Genomic DNA, 21,928 nt, shown 5'->3' on the forward strand with positions numbered 1-21,928 from the left:
TATATATATATATATATATATATATCTCGCAATATTATGAAATGCCCCGCGCTAATGCGTGTGTTTAGTCGCCGCTTTTGAATTTTTCTTCCGGACCGCGCGCGGACTTTCGTTATGTACACACCAATTAGACGTCATTAGAGACGGATCAGCGATTACGAAATCACTCATCTATACTGCCCGTCTTTTACGACTTTGCCGCATTTTTTACTTCTTACTTCCGGCATTATAATCTCTTATTATATTTTGATCGCGTCGAAATCTTTATCGCGGCATCGTAATACGGAAGCGCGAGAGGATGATGCAGCGCATCGGCGAACTTTAGAACATTACTTATGCGCCTCAGCGCGACGATATGTATATTATACAATCTATATTTACATCATTCCGTCGATTCAACGATTTTCCCTCTCCTCCGAGTGTGTATAGAATCAAGGCGACGTTGACTGCATCGCGCGTGTATTCAAAATCGAAAGTCTTTTCGATTAGCATATTCCTTTCCCTCCGTCCCCTCCCTACTTCCCCCTCGTGATAATTATATTGAAGTCGGGAATACGTTAGCGTAATGAAACATGACGAAACCTTCCGCGCGCGTGCTGCGCGTACATAGCCTCGTGGCATCGACAAAAAAAAAAGAGGAAAAAACGGCATTCTTGCCTAACGCCGCGCGGCGCGCGAGTGCGCTGCGCAAAAAAGGAAAGGGGCGTGCGAGAAGATACGTATGAAATTTCATAACTCGTCACGATAAACTTCATTGATTTCGAGGCGACGACTACGACGACGACGAAATACATCTCGGCCGCGACGGGATCGTGTGTTGATCGCGTTATAATGAATCCTCGTGGTATAAAAAGAAGAAGAAGAAAAAGAAGAAGAAAAAGAAGAACAATTGCGCGATCAAACACGATTCTGATGAGACGTATAATGTTGTCATGATGTGACAAACCGGTCGGCCCGGGCATCACAGATGATCCTCCCGTTGCGAAACTTGCACACACCATCGCGCCCACGCGTGACGAATTTTGTTGAATAACGTCGCACGTATCTACGAGATAAATATCGGACGACCGCGCGTTAATTGGGGCGTCAACCGATTCGAAAGTCAAGATCACGCCGCGCCGCGTTACTTCACTTTACGTGAATTACGATTGGATTTCGACGCCAGAGATCTCTATTTCGTATCATTTTGCGATTGCATTACCGTTTCCTGTTTACCGTCCTACACTTTTTCGCTCGTGTTTTACCATCGGAGGGAACGGAGGGGAGAAGTTCGAGCGTTATTTGAGTGGAATGACCTGCGAATTTTCGAGCAATTTGTAACTCGACTCGCGCACAGTGAACTATATTGCCGCACCACGCTCGGGACGATAGGAATTAATCTTCCGTTTGGTTAATTAATGTAGATATTAATTGCGCCACGTTGAATCACATGACATACGTACGTGTTGTTGCCCCTTCCTGCGCGATACAAGTAGTACGAAGTATAATTGGCCCGGCGGTCACGAAGAGTGGAGTTTATTTCGCTAAACAGCATCCTGCAGACCCGAAATTCTTGTGACCAACACGCAAAATATTTTTGCGAACTGAATGATGTTTTCTATTAATGATTCGAATGAAAATGTCGTGCAATAAAAAAAATTGTATACAGCCACCCCTAATAAAATTTATCCTCCACGGGAATATTTTAATTATTTTAATTTTTCAAGCGTCATATAAATTTATATTATAATACTCGACAAGTTTAATCTTCACTTGGATATAAAAAAAATTACGTAAAAACGAAGTACGATAAATATAATGACACACAGCAACGTGATTGCGCATATACGCGCGAGAGAGAAAAAGAGAAAGAGAGAGAGAGAAGTCCCGTTATATATATTTTATTTACCGACAGAAAGGGTTAATTCCGTTGTGTCTTTGTAGAGGGAGTTATAATCTAAATTTTCGTGAATTTGATCACTTAATTTCAGCTGGTATTTCAATCCGATGCTCCGGCATCTCCCTCTCGTCGCGCCTCCGTCGGAATTGAGGATAATGGCGATCGGTAATATTCAGACGGTATAACTTACTCGTCCGTGGAAATCCGTTCGCTGCGTGCCTGCGAAAGCGAACGGGATACGCAATGAAGAAACGAGAATAAATCGCATGCATAATCGATTAATTCTTTTTATTGCATTTATAATCGCGTATACACACGTTCGTTCGAAGTAATCCGACGACATAGTTAATAATTAATATAGATGAGAAAAGAAACATAATATAAAATGTCGGTGCTCGATATAGCGAGATCTAGATAGCGCAGAGAACAAAAAAAAGTATGTTATCAATTCTGAGTTAATTTTCAAATACAAGAAGTCTTTTTTTCTGAAAAAGAATTCATTTTGCACCTGAAAATGAACTCAGAATTGATATATAACATACAAATAAATATATACAAAATGAATTCTTTTTTAACTTTCTGTGCTATCTAGGGAATCTCTTTAAAGTAATTGATTTGTAAAATTCTCCCAGATGAAAAAATTCTTTCATAATATCTTATAATTGTCTTGAAAATTTTTTGTATTTTAAATTTGTGAAAAATACTTTAAACTTCTTCAAACTTTATATTTTAGACAATCAAATCTGCAAAGATTTTTTCTGCTAATTTGCCGTTGGATCGAAGATCTTGATGCTACCTGCTCGATTTATATTGCTAATCGAACAGATAATATTTATACAAAATTAATTAAAGAAGTACTAATTTTTTTACTTTTTTTTAAAAAAAGATAAAAAACAACGCCATAAGTAAATGTGATTCCATACAAAAGATTGATATAAAAAACTAACGCCAATTTTGTATTAGTTACCAATAAAATCAAAGATAATATGTTTTATTGTACTTATATCTATACATTTTATAAAGAAAATGTAACGTGCAAAATAATGTAATACTATAATAATGTTTCATCACACTATTATTCTTTGTATTTTTAACCGACAAGTAATTAACTTCAAAAATAGTTCAATATCGCATGACACTTTCATTGCGCTGTACAGAAGAAAAAAAAATGATATTGCATTAACAACATTAGCCAACAGCAGTCTAGTTGAAAATAATCTTGTTCATTCAATAATAAATATTTAATAATAATATTTAATGAAATAAATAATATTTTATTAAAACAGGAGTATAGTATTTTATTAATATTGCAATTTGTTTCATTATAACCATTGAATTAACAGTATTAGTTTCAATTGAATGCTGTAGGCTAAAGTTATTATTACATCATTTTTTCCCCGTGTATTTTGTCGCGGATTTCATTGTAAATCTTAAATTGTATAAAGTCTTAAGATCAAATGTTATATACAAAAGCTTGGCGCGTTCGGATCAATATATTTTTATTTATTATATTTATTATATGTGTGTATACATGTATATTGTTACGCCCGTGGCGCGGATCGAAGGTATTATATTCGCGACGCGTATACTCGACACTCTCGCACTCGTGAACTAAATACTCAAAGATATCGTTAAAATAAGAACTTTATTAACTAAAATACAGATATGTTTTCTCGAGCTGTCAATTCGTAGCGACATGATAAACCAACGTTGCTAGATTCTCCGCTGTCCACCTCTACGATCGAACGATCAACGCGATCAAGTTTATTCCGCTTACGCAAGGACGTATACATATATATAAATATATATATATATATAATTAATTTAAAAAATTATAATACAATATACGTGCATGTGTTTTAATACGACTTAATCGCATTTTGTAAGTTTTTGTACATTATTGTACATTGCGTTTATTTTTTATGAGTCAATTTTAAGCAGAATCGTAAGGCTCGTAACTTGTTCTCGAGAGATTATAAGACTTGTAAGAACTTATAATTCTATACGTATAGTAAGACGTACGATATCTCTGATTTCTCGTAATTCTTACGGCTAGCAAGAAGTTGTAAAGATTCTGTAACATTTTCTGCAATCGCAAATGTTGCAACAAATTATATTTGCCAAAAGGCCGCAAAATGGGAAACATATTTTGTTATTGTCAATTCTGTCTAATTCTTAATGCACTTCCGTCAATGTGCAATAATCTTTATTGACAAAATATATGACAGAATTGTCATTCTGTGACCTTTTGGTAAATATAATTTGTTGCAAGTGTTGCTACATTTGCAATTGCAGAAAATGTTATAGGATCTTTACAGACAACTTCTTGCTAGCCGTAAGAATTACGAGAAATTAACAGCAAGCAGATACCGAATATATTGATCGATGGTAAATGCCAAGCAGTTTTGCTATTGCAAGCAGTGTCAGCAAATATCTAAAAAATGTAATAACATGTGCTTTGCAATAAATAAGTCTGTCCTGTTTGTTATGCCAGATTGTAGTCTCATTGCTATTGTTAGATCTGCTGCTCCCGTGTTATCCTCAATTTGACTTTGGAATATGTTTTTCAGAATACGTTCTTTGGTGAACATCAAAGGTACAGTTGAACCTCGATAGCTCGAATCTCTACAACTCGAAAACTTCTGTAAAACGAAAAATTTATTCATTCCTTTCTCTGCTGCGAAAAACCTCTATAAATTGAAATAAAACCTACCTTAACTCTTTTAATTAGTTGTCAGACATTTAGATGTATTATTTTACCTCTGTAACTCGGATTTAAAGTAGCCAGACCTCTATAAGTCGAACTTCCATTATCGCTACCTCTATAATTCGAAGTTATATTTATGTGTAGCTATGAATAATAGCCTGATATTTTGTTTTATGATTACATTTATTATATGTATGCAATAAATAATTCACTGTTCAATATTGACTTTTTTTCCTCTAAAAACGATTATAATCAGAAAATTATAAACTTTCGTACAAAGCCTCCATAAGTCGAATTTCCATATTAACCCTCTTTTACTCGAATTTCGATAAGTCGAAAACTCTATAATTCAAAGGGTTTTTCTGTTCCCTTGAGATTCGACTGTATCCAACTGAGGAGACAGAGCTTACTGATACAGTAAGCTCTATCTTTGGTTTTGGTTCGCTGGCCTTTGTTTTCCATTTGGCAACATCTCACAATCAAAATGTTTGCTGGAATATTGCATAAAGCAAATTGTAAGCACTTAGTGATAAGTTCTTACAAGTTTTATGAGGATAAATTACAAGCTGTAGGATTCTGCTTAGAATGGATTCATAAAGTCATAATATGATAATTTATTCAATCGTTGTGTGAACTTCGCGTAAACTTGACGCGAGATACCGTACTAGGTCTTTGTATTACTTGTACTTTTGCACTCAAAATGATCTTTGCTTTCTCTTTTTTCAATATCCAAAAATGTATTTATTTCATTTTAACAATTTTTGGAGATTTCAGCACGAACAAATCAGGTGTTTTTTTATCAGCAAGTTTTGCTTGGTTTCTATTACTAATTTATTAACTAATATAAGTGATATTCTGTCAACAGAAAAATGTAGATGCATTTGCTGACATGCTCAAATTTGTTTTTAGGCTGCCGACATTCTAACATTTTATTTACGGAATAAGTTTTCTTCGAAAAATTATAGAATAAGAAATTTATAAAATCTTAAAAATATTTTAAAATTATTATATTATAAAGTATATTTTATAATAGTATATTATAAACATATATATAAAGAATTAAAAAAAAGATATACGTAGATTTTCTTAACATTTTTAAAGTGTTTTGATTTATATAAAAAATCTGAGAAATTAAAAAAAAAAAAAAATTATATAAGAATTTTGCAAAATCCTGAAATTTATATAAAAATTTTTAAAAATTATATAAAGAATTTTGAAAATAATTTTTGCCAGAGTTAAATTTATACATATAAACATCATAAAATTTATGCATAGTGCATTAATGTTAAACCCAATAAATGAATTAAATAAATAAATAAATAAACAATTAAGTAAATAAATAAAAATGTATACAAGTAAATCCGTTTCGGTAGGAATTATATATATAAAACAATAAATAAGAAAGAATTTGCAGATACAGAGCGAGTCTAATTACTACAGGAAAAAAACAGCTTTGTTGCAGTGTCTAAAAATTTAGATACAAATATATATTGAATCTAAATAATTAAATATATGCTTAAACTGATTGCTATAAAAATATCAAAACTTTTTGCATATTATCTCATCATGTTTGAAACGTTTTACATGATTATTTTGATATTTAACATAATTATTTTCAGATATATCTGGCCTAATTTTTATATACGTCAACAAAAATCATTCTTTCCGTCTAACAGTATTTAAGATTTCTTAAAATAAAAAATTTACAGAATAAATAAAATTTGTCACTCGAATTAGCAATTTTTCGATCCAATATTTTCTTCTCTTCTATAGAGTTGAAGAATGGCAATCGGTAATGTTTAACTTCGTTAACGGAACGCTGTCTGCGAAAGCGAACAAGGATACGCAATGAAGAAACGAGAACAAATTGCATGAATAATCGATTAATTCCTTTTATTGCATTTATAATCGCGTATACATGTTTTTTTTTCAAAGTAATCCGACGACGTGATTAGTAAGATGAGAAAAGAGAAACGGTAAATGTGTGGTAAAGGTGCTCGATTACAGCGAGAAAATCTTATTAAAAATTAATCGATTTGCGAAATTCACGTCCTAAAATTCACGCATATAGTCGCGCGTCCGCATTCAATGAATAAATAAATAAATAAATAAATAATAGATAAATAAATAAGTAATAAATATACAATAAATATAAGGTATACAGGTAAAACGGTAGACATTACAAATGACGATAAATATAGTAAGTAGTAAGGAACGTGGACTCTCGCTGGGGCGCCGACGAGGGGGCCGAGTCCAATCATTAAATAATACTAACAATACCTAAAAACAATCTCCAAAAAAATCAAAACACTTACAAAATAAATAAAATTCGTCTATAGAGCTCGAATTGGCAACGTGCTGCGATAATGTCACGTCGTACCTCGTGCGTGCTGTCTTTCGATATACATATGTCATCATTATTAATCCCATATCGAATAAATTAATACATTCCTTTTAGTCTAACGCAATTTTTCTATCTACCATTGCTCTATCAACGTCATAAAAAGAGAGAAAAAACAAAACTAAATAAGAATCATACATATATAAACGTACATGGCCGAGCCCGGAATGCAATACGTGCCGCTCGCATCGCGACGTTTAAGATCGAGTTTCAAGATGCGCGATTAAAACGTTAATCTTGGTCCTTTGGTGAACGCAGAAGAGGACGCAGAGCGGACATTAATTCCGACGAATTGTTTGCAATAAATAGTCCGCCCTAATTAAAAGGAAACCCGCCGAATATAATTCGCAAGATTCGCTTGACAAACGTCGCTCGCGATAGCTTCGTCGCGAACGCGACCGCAATTGTAAGCTGCTGTCTTCAATTTATTCTTCGAAAGAAGAAATCTATTTGAAAGGCAGCTCGGCCAGAGAAGATATATAGACGAGTATAGAAGAACACGCGGATCTACATATCGGAATCACAAGCTGGGGTACTAAGATTCTTAGTAAGTACCCCAGCCAATTTCATTAATATTATTATTAATAAAATTAATAAAGTTATTAAAAAGTAAAAAAAATTTTATTAATTTTATTTATTATAATAAAATTTATTATAATAAAATTAATAAAATTATTATATTTTTTATTAATTTTCGTGTTTTCGGGTACCACACTAACACACGTGCATCCGTGCTTCTATACTTGTCTATCTTCTCTGGCTCGACGCGCAATCGATCTCGTTATGTACATGTATTGTAACTAAAATTACGCATTGGATCTAATCGTTCGGGCGGCGAGGTGAGATCTATATGACGCACTCGAGATTCATCTATCGTTAAGATTCAACGTTTTCAGCAAAAGCGAAACTGTCGACGTCGATCTCCATCTCGTCTCTCTTCAAGGCCGCGGCGCGAATGATCGTGCGTCATCGCATCGTGATTGCGCGATTTCACGCGCGGTGGAAAACCGACGCGATCGAGAAAAGCCGGTTAGAATGATCTTGCGCTTTCTACACGAAATTGTCATGTAGGCGTTTCGCGTATACAGCGGCTGACTAAACGCCGCCGGTCGGTTCGAGGAGAGCCGCGGTCGGAATACGATCGTGCGCTTTCTCACGAGAAGATCCAAGCGTTTCGGTACAGTGCAAACGAAAGCGATATAGAGTCGCGCGGCTGTGAAAAAAAAATGCGAGACGAAATTGAACCCCGATGAACAAGATCCGCGAACTCGCCGCCCGGCGAGTAGGCGGTTCGCGCGTTCGGCGGACGTTTTTTTTTTTGCGCGTCGAGAGAAATTAAAGAGCGTATCTTGCGAATTGCTTGTTTACACATTGTACGCGAATACTAAAACGGCATTCACTAAAATTCACGAAAACTCGCTATAAAATACTGTTTTCTCGTTAAGCCTCGAATACTTAAATAAAGGACGCAGTTCTGCGACACGATCGTGCGCCAAGTTTCTTTCTTCACCGCTCCAAGGATATGTACCGCGCGGGTACACTTTGCACGGTAATTTTCGCCGTTTACGCTTTCGTTGTCTCCCGCTGTTGCCGTTCCCAAGCGTCCTTTTAGCACCTCAGGCGCGTAACGTGCATTTCCTTCAACGCTCGTCGATAGTGCCAATTACTTATTTCTTAAGGCGTAAGTTTATGAAGAAATTGGAAGCTCGGACGGAGGCTGGTCCGTAGTGAAGTGCGCTGTCGACGGATCACGGCTGAGAGATCAAATTAAATGTGCGTGCGTGTGTGCGTGAGTGCGTGTGTGTGAGTGTATGTGTATGAGTGTCTGTATGTGTGAATGAGTGTATCTTTCTAATTGTCTACTTCTCCCCCCCCCCCTCTTTCTCCTCTCTCACACACTCTTTCCTCCTCCGTTCTCTCTCTCTCTCTCTCTCTCTCTTTCTTTCTCTCTCTCTCTCTCCCGCCTCTCTTTCCTGACTTTCGCCTCATTCTCGAGCGGCACCAAGCCTTCGAATTAAATCAGCTGATAGTCTCTTTACTCCTTCTGCGGATCCTCCTGCAAATTAGAATAGAGAAAATAGAATTAGTTCCGATCTTGAGACGACAGATTCACAATTGTGAGCCCGGACGACGTACCGGGCGACTGTCGCAAATGTATTACCGCGATAGCGTCATCGAGTCTCCTTCTGATAAGATCTATACATACGCTGCCGGCCGAAAAGTTCGAGATCGCGTATATGAAGTTTGAAGGGTATTCCAGTTAACCTTACTTAAAAGTTACTAACCTTACTAAAAAGTTTGATTCATGCTTTGCTCGATATTTTTTCTTAATTTGCAAGTAAATATAGGCGTTATATTTAACACAATTAACATCGCATCGTTTCAACAAAATGGACTATGGTTATAAAGCTTTTTCTTCCGAAAACTGCAAGCTGCGTACTATTTTAGAAGATGGGTGGAAGAGTACGTCTTCCGTCAAAAAAAGTAAATAAACGTGTAGCTAGATTATATAATATAGACTAATAAAAAAAGTAAGGGCGGCTACTTTGACGAGAAAAGTATCTAATATTCTCGTCTAGAATTCTGTATCCTTCTTGTATATAAAAATTTTTTAAAAAATATTTTCCGTAGAACTTACAAAAATATATTAATATTTTTTAGATTATATTTTCATTATAAAATAAATAAAGTAAAATAAAAATATGTTAAATAATTATAATATGTATAAGTTTGAATGCTTCTCACAAAGATTTTCAATTGATCTCAAATATTTGGTCTTTCATATTATTTTTTTCATTACAAAACAATAAGTAAAATAATTATAACGCGTAAGTTTGATTTTATCTTGTAAAGAAGATTTTCAATTGACGATCTCAAATTTTTGACCGGCAGTATGGCAAAATCGCGTCTACGAAACGCAAAGCGCAACAATAGAGTTGCGTCTCACGTTTTATGCGCTCACTTATCATCCGATATGAGCAGAAGGGAAAAAAAAATGGATAAACCGACGCGAAGAGAAACCCAGTAACGCGCGAGGTGTGAGCGTCGCACGTCGCATCTCGGAGACTTCGTGCCGGGAGAGCCCGCGCCGCTAATTACGTTCAGCAGTTCATTAAATTTCGCGACACGCACCGCTCACGCTGCCTGGGGTTCGCGCGAGCGCGACCTTTCTCAGTCGTAAAATTAACAAGTATTATCCGCCCGCGAGCGGACGCATGATAAACGATCGGTCACGAGGGAACGCCCGCGAACAGCGTGTGTATTCGAAAGCGTTTACGACTTGCGACGCGGTTTCTGGTGGTGAGGTACCACACGTATCACCGAAAATGAAGCATGTACATACATACGATCTAGTCGCGCTCGATAACCATACGACCGTTCTACGTGCTGCTTTATTATCTACATTCTACGTGAAAGTTCTCGTAACTGCGACATTTGTGCGCGAAACAAGGATTCGTATCACATGCGTGATAAGAGAAGATTGTGTGTGCGATATATACATATACATTTTTTTCAGTCCTAATAGTATATATATACTAGGGTGGGCCGAAAAAAATTTTTTTTTGAAAATCGATTAGTAATATCCCCCAAAAGTTATTATGGACCTCAATATGGTTTGGAACACGAATTTGAGGTCAGAAGTATACATTTTAAAATGACGGGTCCGAAATATATTCTTAAATAATATATTAAAATTTCTCGAAAAATATGATAGATATGGAAAAATATTTCAAATAACAATTGTACGGTTCGAGGAGGTACATAAGAAAATATCACTAATTTTATTTTACATGGCGTCGTTAAGATCAGATCAAGATCACAACAATTTTTTTAAACGGAATTATATACCTATATTTTTTTACATAATACGATTTCTCTAATTATTCTGCATATAAAAGTATTAAGGTAAAGTTATCGAAAAATCAATATTTTACGAGATATTTTATACTTTATCATGCCATATTTCGATATATAATATGAAATATCTCAAACTATTGATTTCTTGATAATAATGATACCTAATATTTTGATAGGCACAGAATAATGAGATGAATCGATTGGTGTAAAGAAAACACACAGTTGCTTTAAAAATTTGTAAGAAATGCATAAACTTACTAATTTCAAAGTCGAGGGGCAATCTGAAGATATTAATCGATTTCGATAAAATTTTACTCAGACTTTATTGAGGTCCGTAGCTAACTTCTGAGGGGTATTACTAATCGATTTTCAAAAAAAATTTATTTTCAACTCACCCTAATATATACGTATATTACGCGCGCATCGATCTCTCGACGATGTCGAGAGATTACTTAACACTTACCCACAGCGATTGGTCCGCGTTTTCAAGGAGCATTTTCAGGAGATTTTGCAGTTTTTCCTCCGAGATAATGGCTCTCCGTTTACGGCCTCTACGAACACAATGGTAAAAACGATGGTCAAAAAGTCGATTCCGTCGAACGTGGAACGTCAATCGATCATTGATCTTACTACTTTGATAGTTTTATATGTATGTGGGGAGAAAATGATGTACTGATAGCAGTGCGATTAAAAATGATGTGTAATCTTAATAAAAATTGATTCAACAACGTTAATGAAACAAATATGCTTTTGTTTTAAAATGTTTGTTTCATTAATATTGTTATTGAATTAATTAAGGTTATTTTTAATTAGACTAATACTGTCATTACATTATTTTTCTGTGTATTAATTATATCAAATGTATCAATTGTATCAATTTATTACTTACTTTTATAAATATTTCATAAGTATATAAATTATCAATAACAACCGACACTGGATATTCGTATTTTGTCATTATTATTATCGTCGTCATCATCAACAATCATAATAATAATAATTATTATTGTTATATTAATTTTTGTTTATGTTGTATCTTTTAAGATTTGTAAGCAGCCTAATTGCTGATGTCTCATTTTAAAATGCTCTCTAATACTGTATCTAAACATCATTTATTTCCAACATTTTAATAAAGTTATCATCATCATCATCATCATCATCATCATCATCATCATAATTATTATTATCATTATTATTATTATTATTATTATTAATTTTTAACAAATAATCTATACATGTAGTTTAAATCGTCACGACGGCAATAAAATGTTTATGCGTTTTGATAATATACAGGTCACTTGAATTTCTATATCAACATTAAGTCTTTCTTTAGAAACGGCCGTCGCGTTCCAGATAAATTCGCGCGGTCATGCTGAATGTTTGTGCCGTAAGAGAGGAAGCGAGATAACGCCATCCGACGCGATACTCATGCAACAGTCACGCAATAATCATGCAATCGCTGAGGATCTCTGCCGCGAAGCAATAATATATCCGACGCGATGTCTTATCGCTGACCGAACGGTTGTTACACGCGCGTAAATAATACGAGGGCCCCCCCGTGGAACGAGTGTGGCAATATATCTGTCGTCGCATAATTTGTTTATCAAAAGAGCTCAATTAATTGCCCTCCCCGATAACGCCGTCGCGTCAAGATACGCGAAAAGGAGGTCTCGCGTAATAATGGGCGACTATTAATGAGGAGTGCACAATCGCGTCGCATCCGTATTTACGGGCGCGCGAGGTATTTTTAAATTTCGTATCTAATTTTTCGCGGTATCGCGCTACTCGCTGTCGCTCCGCCGCGCGTCGATCGTGTTCGCCTGCGCGAAATCGCGCGGTCGCTCCGCGTTCCTATTGCAATCACGTGCGCTCTTCATCTTCTTTTCTTTTCCTCTCGACTGGCTCAAAGTTCGGAGTTCGTAAATTCCCAATGAACGTGCAAAACAAAAATGACACGGATTATATACATGTATTCCGTTTTTTTTTTTTTTTTTTTTTTCATTAAATTTGTACGACGCACTTGTACATGTCGCGCGACTATCAGCTGTATCTTATTTAGCACGTTATTCGGGTCGCATACATTATTCGGTGTTACTCGACACTCCGCGGTAACACCGTGACTTCGGTTGTTAATATACGCGTTTACGCAATAATCGAAGATATCGAGCGAAGAAGTCTGCGCGTTTCGGGCTGCCGGGCTTGTCAGTCATCGCCGAAGGGAGCGTACACAGCGCTCGACGATATTCATGTTCCCCGTAATTATAATTACGTACGCGATGTTGGACATGGTTGACATCGTCAAATATCGTCAATTAATTTACGCGCGTGATAACGACGAGAGAGAGAGGGAGGGAGGGAGAGGGGGGGGGGAGAGAGAGAGAGAGAGAGAGAGAGAAGGAGAGGAGGGAGCGATATCGCGGCGTTCGCTGGCTCGCACACAGGGTGCCTTTTCACAGAAATGCCGCCGGACGAGAACAACATCCGGATAGAAATTTATTCACGAAGCATTCAACGAGAAGTAACCCAGTTAGAGGTTTCCATTTACTACCGTTGCCTTCTTCTCATCCTCGTTCGTCGCGATCGCGCGTCTTCTCTCTCTCTCTCTCTCTTTCTCAGTCTCTCTATTCCTTTTTTCCTTGATCGGTCGTCTCTCTCGATGCAATTATGTTATTCAGTAGGTGTCATTGCATTTGCAATTTGTAAGCGTATTCGCGAAAGCGCGCACGCGCTTCGTTGTCTTTTTTTTTCCTTCTAATTTTTTTCGCTGAAATCGATATTCGCGAAAGCGCGCGTAAGAGCGCTTATTTACTGAACTACCAGTCCCAAAAACTTTATATCGTCGCGTACCGTTGCATCACTTTTCCGCACGGCTTAAATATCACTCCGAAAATACCGAAGTAAGAATATATTGAAATGTTCAAAGCGCACGGAAAGAACGATTTTGTTAAAAAATTTAAAAATTTTGCTAAAAACAGATCTGAAAATAATTTCTTATTGAATCATCAAAATAATTTGTTGAATTGTTAAAACTGATAAGTATTGCTATAAAATTTGATATTCTAGAAATTATTTTGACTTTTGCACAAAATAATTTTGATTATTGAACAAAAATTATTTTCAGCAATCATTTGGATTCAGCAAAATTCTTCTTTCCGTATGGCATTTGTTTTTTCCATCTTTCAATATATATGCCAAGTCGCGGGCGACTCTTCTCTCGTTAGCCTCTTCTCTTCTACTTTCTTTCCCTCTTTATGTAATCCTTTAACCGCCATACTGGTACGCAGGCTATTTAGAGGCTCGAGGAAGAAGCAACAAGTGCAACGCGGCGGTCGATGAAATCTTTAACGGCATCGCGTCGATATATATAAAATGTTTTATCTATACTGTTTGTTAAAAGAGCGCGGATCGTAAGCGATAGAGAGAAATTTGACGTAACCGTTGTAATATAAGATTTAGTAATTTCAATATCAAGAATACTTCCCATCGGGCGTATCTGGCAACAATGGTATATGCATATACGTACGTATACGCTCGTTAGAAGGGTGACGGAAATTCCCAGAATTGAAAGAGGGAGGTATCATACTTATCGTGATGACTAACTTCTTCGCGGTTACCATTTAATCCCTTTGACGTTACTCGCGATGCAACGCGCGATAAAGGAGCGCGATAAAAGTCGGTGAATCGCAGAACGAACGATTTTAGCCCTGGAATTATCGATAGTATATCTTTTTGCTCTTTTAGAACACGTTTACGGAAGAGATTTCGCGCGTAAAGCATATTGTATTTAAAAATATGTTTGAAAAATTAGTAAAATTAAAAAATTAGTAAAGTTAATGATATAATTTTTATTTTATGACTAACTTCCTTTGCCATTTAATTGTTTGCGTTACGGTGGCGCAATAAATTGAATTTGTTGAAAATTTAATGAAATTTCAGCGAAGAGATTTTAATTTGGGATTAATTGGTAGCATTTTTGCCCTTTTAAAATCATTTTTCAGAGAAAGTCCCGCGGGCAATTGCGTTCAAAAATATAATTTGAAAAATTAATATAATATAATATGATATTAATTCTTATCGCGTGACACAACTAACTTCTTCGCATTTAATTTTGTCCGCGCGTTATGACGCAGATTAAATTTGATAAATTTTAGCTAATGGATTTTAATTTTAAGACAATTGGTAGGGTCTTTTTACCCTTTTAAAGTCATCGAAGAGAAAATTTCGCGTAATTGCGCGTAGAAATATATTATTTGAAAAAAGGAATAAAATTGATGGTACAAGTCTCACGACATAACTATTCTCCTACCATATTATAATTAAATCTGTTTGCATTATGATGGCGCAACGGTGGAAATTGGCAATTTCAGCAAACAAACAATTTTAATTTTACTATCGCGACAGCATTTTTTTTGTTTTCGTAAAGTTCATCATTTTACTAGTTTAAAAGTTTGTTTTTACGTTTCAAAAGAAAGTTCTGCGTACAAGCAATTGCGTTTAAAAATGTATTTAAGATTAGTGACATAATTCCTATCGTAATTGTGACTAACTTCCTCGTGATTATCATTTAATTTTATCTGCGTTACGATGGCGCAACTAAATAGAAGTTGGTAAATATCTTAGCAAACGGAAAATTTTAATTTCGCCATTGGTAGCATTTTATTCTGTTTTCGTAAAATACTTCCTTTTAATACTCTTTGAAAATACGTGTAAAACTGAGTTCCGCAAACAAGCAATTGCGTTTAGAAATTGAAGAAAGATTAATGATATGCGTAATTCTTATCATAATTATGATTAACTTGCTCGCGATTACTATTTAATCTTGTCTACGTTACGACGGCGCAGTTATTCAATTTGACGTAAATTTCAGCGAATAGACGATTTTAATCTTGTACAGGATTATCGCGATAGCATTCTTCTGCCCTCTTAAAATATATATTTACGAGGAAGTTTCGCGAAGTAAGCGCTTAGAAATATATATTCAAAGAATTAATAAAATTAATTGTACAATTTTTATAACTTGACGCGATTAACGTCCTATAGCAATTAATCTTATCTGCGTTACGATGGCACAGTAATTAAATTTATCGAATTAAAGCGACGCTTTTAATCGTATAAGATTATCGAACACTTTTGCACAGCACTTTTTGTTCTCTTAATATACGTTTAAAAGGAAATCCTGTGTAAATGATTGTGCTCAGAAATATACTTGAAAAATCAATTAAACAAATATATGAAATATGTGTGTGTGTGTGTGTGTGTGAAAATTAATAAATTATTAACTATCATTGTTCAAAACAATAAATTAAAAGATGAACTTACACGACTTTGGGGTCGACTACTCCAAATCCTATGGGCACCACGATGCCTTTCACTTTTTCCAGCGCCAAAAGTGTCTCGAGCTCGGCCATTCTCTGGTCGGACTGGCGTTTATATCGCGGTCTGCAATAAATCGACAATGTTACAAAATATTCTCGTAGGGATCGATTCGACAGGAAAGGCGTCAGTAAGGATCCGAATAAAAATTTGGTCCGGCATATTAGATTTAGCTTGCGCCAGATCAGACTCAAATATAAATTTTGACAAGGTGTGCCAGATTCGACATATCAAATCAAGTAATTATTTGGGCCTTTTCCATATGCCGGACAGAAGCAAAGAATTAAATAATTTTTATAAAAAATATATACATAAATGTAAATATGTACATCTTTATATTTTATAAGAAATTATATAATTTTTTGTTTATGTCCGGTGTGCATGGAAAAGATTCAAATAATTACCGGATTTGGCACGTATATTTCAGATTTAGTATACCTATCTTAAAATTTTAATTAAAAATATTATATTAAATACATGATTCTTATATTAAAATTAAATTTATATAGCAAATTCGGTTATTATTAAAATACAATATTAGGCTCTTTAAACGCGTAATTTATTTTTTTATCTTTCTTTAATTTTTTTCTTTCGTATTTTCCTCGGATCAGCATAACATCTTTCTATTTTGTTATACCTTTTCTTTATCTACATTTCTGTATCGTTAGCAACTATTTTTGTATTTTTCTCTTGAAGTGATTATTTAAATTTAACATTTAATGTTTAAATATGTATTCTGAATTTGTACTTAAAATTTGATTTAAAAAGTTCTTATGCAATACATAAAATTAATGTTATATATAATAATTTAAAAAATTTATAATATCTTTATTTTAAATTTATTACTACACTGCAAATCCAAATGTATAAAAAGTGCCTCAATATAAGTGTGTGATTTTTCGTGTAAATATATAATATACTACTATACTACTGCACGTTTGAATGTGTAAATTTCCATTTTTTTGTGTGTAATATAATATTATTTTTACACGAAAAACTAAATCGCATATTGAGGCACGTATACACATTTGGATTTGCAATGTAATTACACGTTTCCGAGATTTGGACCTGATGTATGCCATACCTGATCAGGATATTATTCTAATTGCCATATCAATACCATGGCATACATGATCAGGTCCAAATCTTTGAAACGCGTTACATCCCTTATCAGTGCCAGATTGGATAGCCGAATTAGGACTGAACGTCAAATCTAGCATGCCTAATTTGATCCTGATTCCTATCACGGAAAGAACGATTTTGCTGGATATAGATCTAAAAATAATTTTTATTGTACAATCAAAATAATTTTATTGGAAAATCAAACTGATTGCTGGAATATTAAAATAATTTTGTTAGAAGGTTAAAAATGCTTATCATTTTCAACTTTCCAACAAAATTATTTTGACGGTCCAACAAGAATCATTTTCAGATCTGTATCCAGTAAAATTTTTAGACCTTCCAGCAAAATCGTTCTTTCCGTGCATCGAACCCAAATTTCTACTCGGGCGACTGACTGAGTTCGCGCGACTTTCTTCGGAGATTATTTCGGAAATTCCAATTTGAGTATATATGAAGCCGTCCCACAATCGATCATAACCGCGACAGTTTTAATCTCGATACACGAGAGAGGCGGGGGAAAAAAGACGTACTCGCGTCGTCTCAATAGCCGTGCGCTAATCATACAAGCGCATACGCGACACAGATAGAGCGCGACAAAGTCTCGGCTACGTTCGACAAACACGTTATCACCGCGTGCGGAGGTTTCAGAAAGGAAGTCGGCCGCCTTGTTCGTGTGGACAACAGAGATTGAGATCGTTGGATCCGAGCCTAATTAAGATTCTCTACATCATTTTCCAATTATTGCTCGCATTATTTGCAATTATTCGCGCTAAATTATTCATACAATACAGCCGATCGCGCGGCTGTTATCTGAATAACGACGTGAGATTAGAGATCGTACGTGGAAAGAACGATTTTGCTAGAAAATCCAGAAATTTTGCTGCATCTAAAAATACTTTTTGTTGGATCATCAAAATAATTTTGGAAACTCAAAAATTATGAGCATTGCTATACCAAACGTTTTGACTGTTTTGACGTTTCTGCGATCAATTTGAATTTCCAACAAAATTATTTTCAGTTCTGTGTATCCAGCACAAAATCGTTCTTTCCGCGTATTATTTCAAATAAATCTAATTTTTTTTATTGTCTGCAGAAACGGTAACGCGATATCGCGATTGAACGGGAACGATCGGCGACGTATTAAAAATCAAATCGACGTTGAATTTGAATCCCGTCGATCGTGGAGAAAGCGAGGTGTCGCAATAATTTTACGAATTGCCTCACGGCATCCCGTACGCTTCTTGGAAAGAGGATACGATTGTTCGACAACCGAGCGGCGCGCGATTCCCCTTGGAACTTCGATTTAATTTGATTCTCTGTCGTCCGCGTATATCTCGGAAGAAGATTTAAGATACCAAACACATAGCGCAATAGAGATTAAAATTGGATTAGAAAGACGGAAAGGCGATGGATAAAGGGATATATAAGGGCAAAGGTATACGGGAAGAACAATTTTTTGCTGAGATATATAAAACTCTAGCTTCACGGAAAGAACGATTTTTGTTAAAAAATCTAAAAATTTTACTGAAAACAGATCTGAAAATAATTTTTTGCTGAATCATCAAAATAATTTGTTGAAATGTTAAAACAGATAAGCGTTGCTATAAAACGTTCTGATATTCTAGCAAACATTTTGACTTTCGCGCAAAATTATTTTGATTATTGAACAAAAATTATTTTCAGATCTAGATTCAGCAAAATTGTTCTTTCCGTGTTCATTTGGAAATATAATTTTGTTGAACTTGAATTAAAATAATTATATAGGACATTCAAACTAATTGTTACATCAATTTTTTTCGTAGCATTCCCATCATGCTTGAATTTTCTACATAATTATTTGATAATTTTAATGTGGCCCTATAAAATTATTTTCTGTAAAGTTTTGGAATATCAAAATTTCTTGTAGCATGCCTGAATTTTTTACATAATTATTCGATAATTCTAATGGTATCACAAAATTATTTTCAATCTATATTTCTAGTTGAAGTAGCTAAAGTTTTAGATATTTCAGCAAAACCATTCTTTTCGCGTACTTATGAGGGCATATATATATACACTTAGAGAGGTAAAAAAAATCGATTTTTTTTAAATACATATTTTTAAAGTATTATGTCTTAAGAATGTTTTTATAAAGCTTTAGGTCAATCCGACGAAAGATGAAACAGTTACACGAAATTATAGTTGAGTAGATTCGAGCGCGCTAAACATCGCTCAAATCATGCTTGACGTATCAAACACGATCTGTTGCGTCATGTCTGCGATCGGATCGTAAAGCGATTTTTTGGAAACATCTACTTCAGCAGAGGGTTTGCTTTATGGCCCAGAAGTAGATGATTTAATGTAAGTGAAAATATTTTAATATTTTTGCAGTGTAATCTGAATGTAAAACTTTAAACGCGTTTTTCTCGGAACGTGCATTTCAAAACGCGTGACCACTATATCTCGAAAATGATTTGTGACCGTTTAACTTGCAATTTTATACGCTTTTTCTAGACATTAAAAACTTCCGTACATAGGATTTTTTTACGATCCTTCATTTTTTTTGCCAAAGCTAAAAAACGAGCGATATTTAAAGTGATAAATCGCTATGTTGACTTTGACCAGCTGCCATATTATCCAAATGCAATATTTTGAAAAACAGCTTCGTAGGGAACTAGATCTATATTTTAACTTTTTATGTATAACTTGTTGCATTTTGCTTTCAGATGAATCCTGTAAAAACAGCAGTGATCATCGCAAAAGCCGTTTTCAAAACACGACTATGAAAAAGTTAAAAAGCGAAGCCATTTTTTTAATAATTTCTTAATCAAATATATATATATATATTTAACAAGAAAAAAATATGATCTTTTCAATGAACCAAACCTGACTTCTCTATTTCTTTTCGTTTTTCTGTAAAAAAATTCGCAAAGTTAGACTTTCGACGTGTCTTATAGGTGTATATGCCCCCTTAATAGGAAAGAAGTGGCATCAACTGCGATATACGCAAGATAGAATTGAGCGGAGAAATTAAGAGGAAGCGGACTACATCTAGGGGTAAGATTGCGAGGGGGGTTGCTGAAGAAGAAGAGAGATCGTGTTACATACCTCTGCATATTATACCAAGGAGATGCGGCCGGCTTGGCGTACACCGTCTCCGACAGCAGGGCCACGAGCAGGACGCATAGAACCGACGTGCCGATCGACAGATTCATCTTCGCGTGCACCACAATCAATCTATAGTGAGATGAGAACGGGAGCTGAAGCTAATCGCCGACGTTCGTGCCACAAGTATATATATGTCTTCTGACACCGATCCGATCACTTGTTGCCTCTCTTCTCTCTCTCTCTCTCTCTCTCTCTCTCTCTCTCTCTCTCTAATTTCGTCTCTCTATATCGAGAATTACTTCTTTATGTCGACTCTTCACTGATATTGCGATCCCCAAGCTCGATCGCGCGTATGACCGATATGATCCTTCCTTTCTCGCGTCGCTTTTGAACCTCCTGGTGAACTGTAGCTAGTCTCGGCCGCATCGAGCATATATACCCGTGTTACCGCCCTCCCTATATCCCCACGCCGCCGCCGCTGCCGCCGCCGCCGCCGTCGTCGTCGTCGTCGTCGTAGTCGCCGAGATCGTGCCTCCCCTCTTCCCTCCTCCACGTCGTCGGGGCACGGAGATCCACCCTCGTTTTTTGCGCAATATACCTTATACACTCGCCGGCCCTCTTCTCTAAACTTGCGAATCCACTTTATTCCCCTTTCCCCCGTCCACCTCCTTTGGGAGCAAACAATTCCCTCACCTCCCCCCCCCCCTCCTCTCCCCGCACGTTGCGGCGCACGTCATATTTGAGTATGTACATACATCGCGCAACCTGCACATGTGACAAACCTGCACATGTCACGTACGTCTTATCGCACGCGTTCGGCAGATTCCTTCTTTCGCTAGATCGTATAAAAATTGATAAAGCGACGTGCGTATGCATGTGCAGCTTTTCGGATACGCGCGAGATCGCGGGGGGATGATTAAAATAGGGAATAAGGGGAACAAGAAACTTAAAATAATAATAGAGCGGTTGCGCCAAGTCGCCGGGATGTCTCGCCCCGGGAACGACTCTTTATTCTTCCACGATTTGTACCAATCTCTCCCGCGTCTCTCTTTGCGTTCGTGAAAATTCGCCGGACTCTCCGCGCGCTCCGTGTGATTACCCAACTCGAAGCAATATCTCCGTGTATACTTTGAAACTAATTACGATGGCCGCGTACTTAAAAACTTTAATTACTTTTTTTTATGTAATATATACAAATTACGTGATTCTGCGTCACCGCGGCGCGGGCGGCCGGCTCGCGCATTTCATCACCCACGTCGCGCTGCGAACCGAAGGTAGGGGGAGGGGACAAAGGTCCTTTCGCTTGCACAGGATCCGTTCCTAGCTTCGTGCACGAGAAGTAAAACGATTATCAGCTGCTATATCGTCTCGGCAATGCAATATTTCATTTACGACATACGTGAGGATGAGTAACGGAAGACTAATAAAAGCGATGAGGCTGATACGTACAAAAAAAATGGAATCGTGCGGGGGATTGATAATATTTTATGTTTTTTAATGA

The 21,928-nt window shown here is 36.0% G+C and overlaps 1 protein-coding gene across 1 annotated transcript; it reads right to left on the minus strand.

Moving 5' to 3' along the window:
* Positions 1-6,453: 6,453 nt before the first annotated feature.
* LOC105456957 lies at positions 6,454-20,839 on the minus strand. The gene is made up of 4 exons (XM_011701350.1): positions 20,428-20,839; positions 16,165-16,284; positions 11,309-11,396; positions 6,454-9,043 (listed from the first exon to the last, which is right to left on the minus strand). The coding sequence occupies exons 1-4, from the start codon at positions 20,532-20,534 to the stop codon at positions 9,023-9,025; spliced, it is 336 nt and encodes a 111-aa protein (XP_011699652.1). The 5' UTR covers positions 20,535-20,839; the 3' UTR covers positions 6,454-9,022.
* Positions 20,840-21,928: the final 1,089 nt, after the last annotated feature.

This window comes from Wasmannia auropunctata, unplaced genomic scaffold, assembly GCF_000956235.1.
Source record: "Wasmannia auropunctata unplaced genomic scaffold, wasmannia.A_1.0 LD335471.1, whole genome shotgun sequence".
Taxonomy (NCBI): Eukaryota; Metazoa; Arthropoda; class Insecta; order Hymenoptera; family Formicidae; genus Wasmannia; species Wasmannia auropunctata.

Excerpts from the sequence above, each read along its gene's own strand:
- LOC105456957 (XM_011701350.1), bottom strand. The coding sequence starts at position 20,534 with ATGAATCTGTCGATCGGCACGTCGGTTCTATGCGTCCTGCTCGTGGCC. Across the intron at positions 16,285-20,427 it reads CCTTGGTATAATATGCAGAG|ACCGCGATATAAACGCCAGT; the intron begins GTATGTAACACG and ends GATTTATTGCAG. Across the intron at positions 11,397-16,164 it reads GTAGTCGACCCCAAAGTCGT|AGGCCGTAAACGGAGAGCCA; the intron begins GTAAGTTCATCT and ends TTGTGTTCGTAG.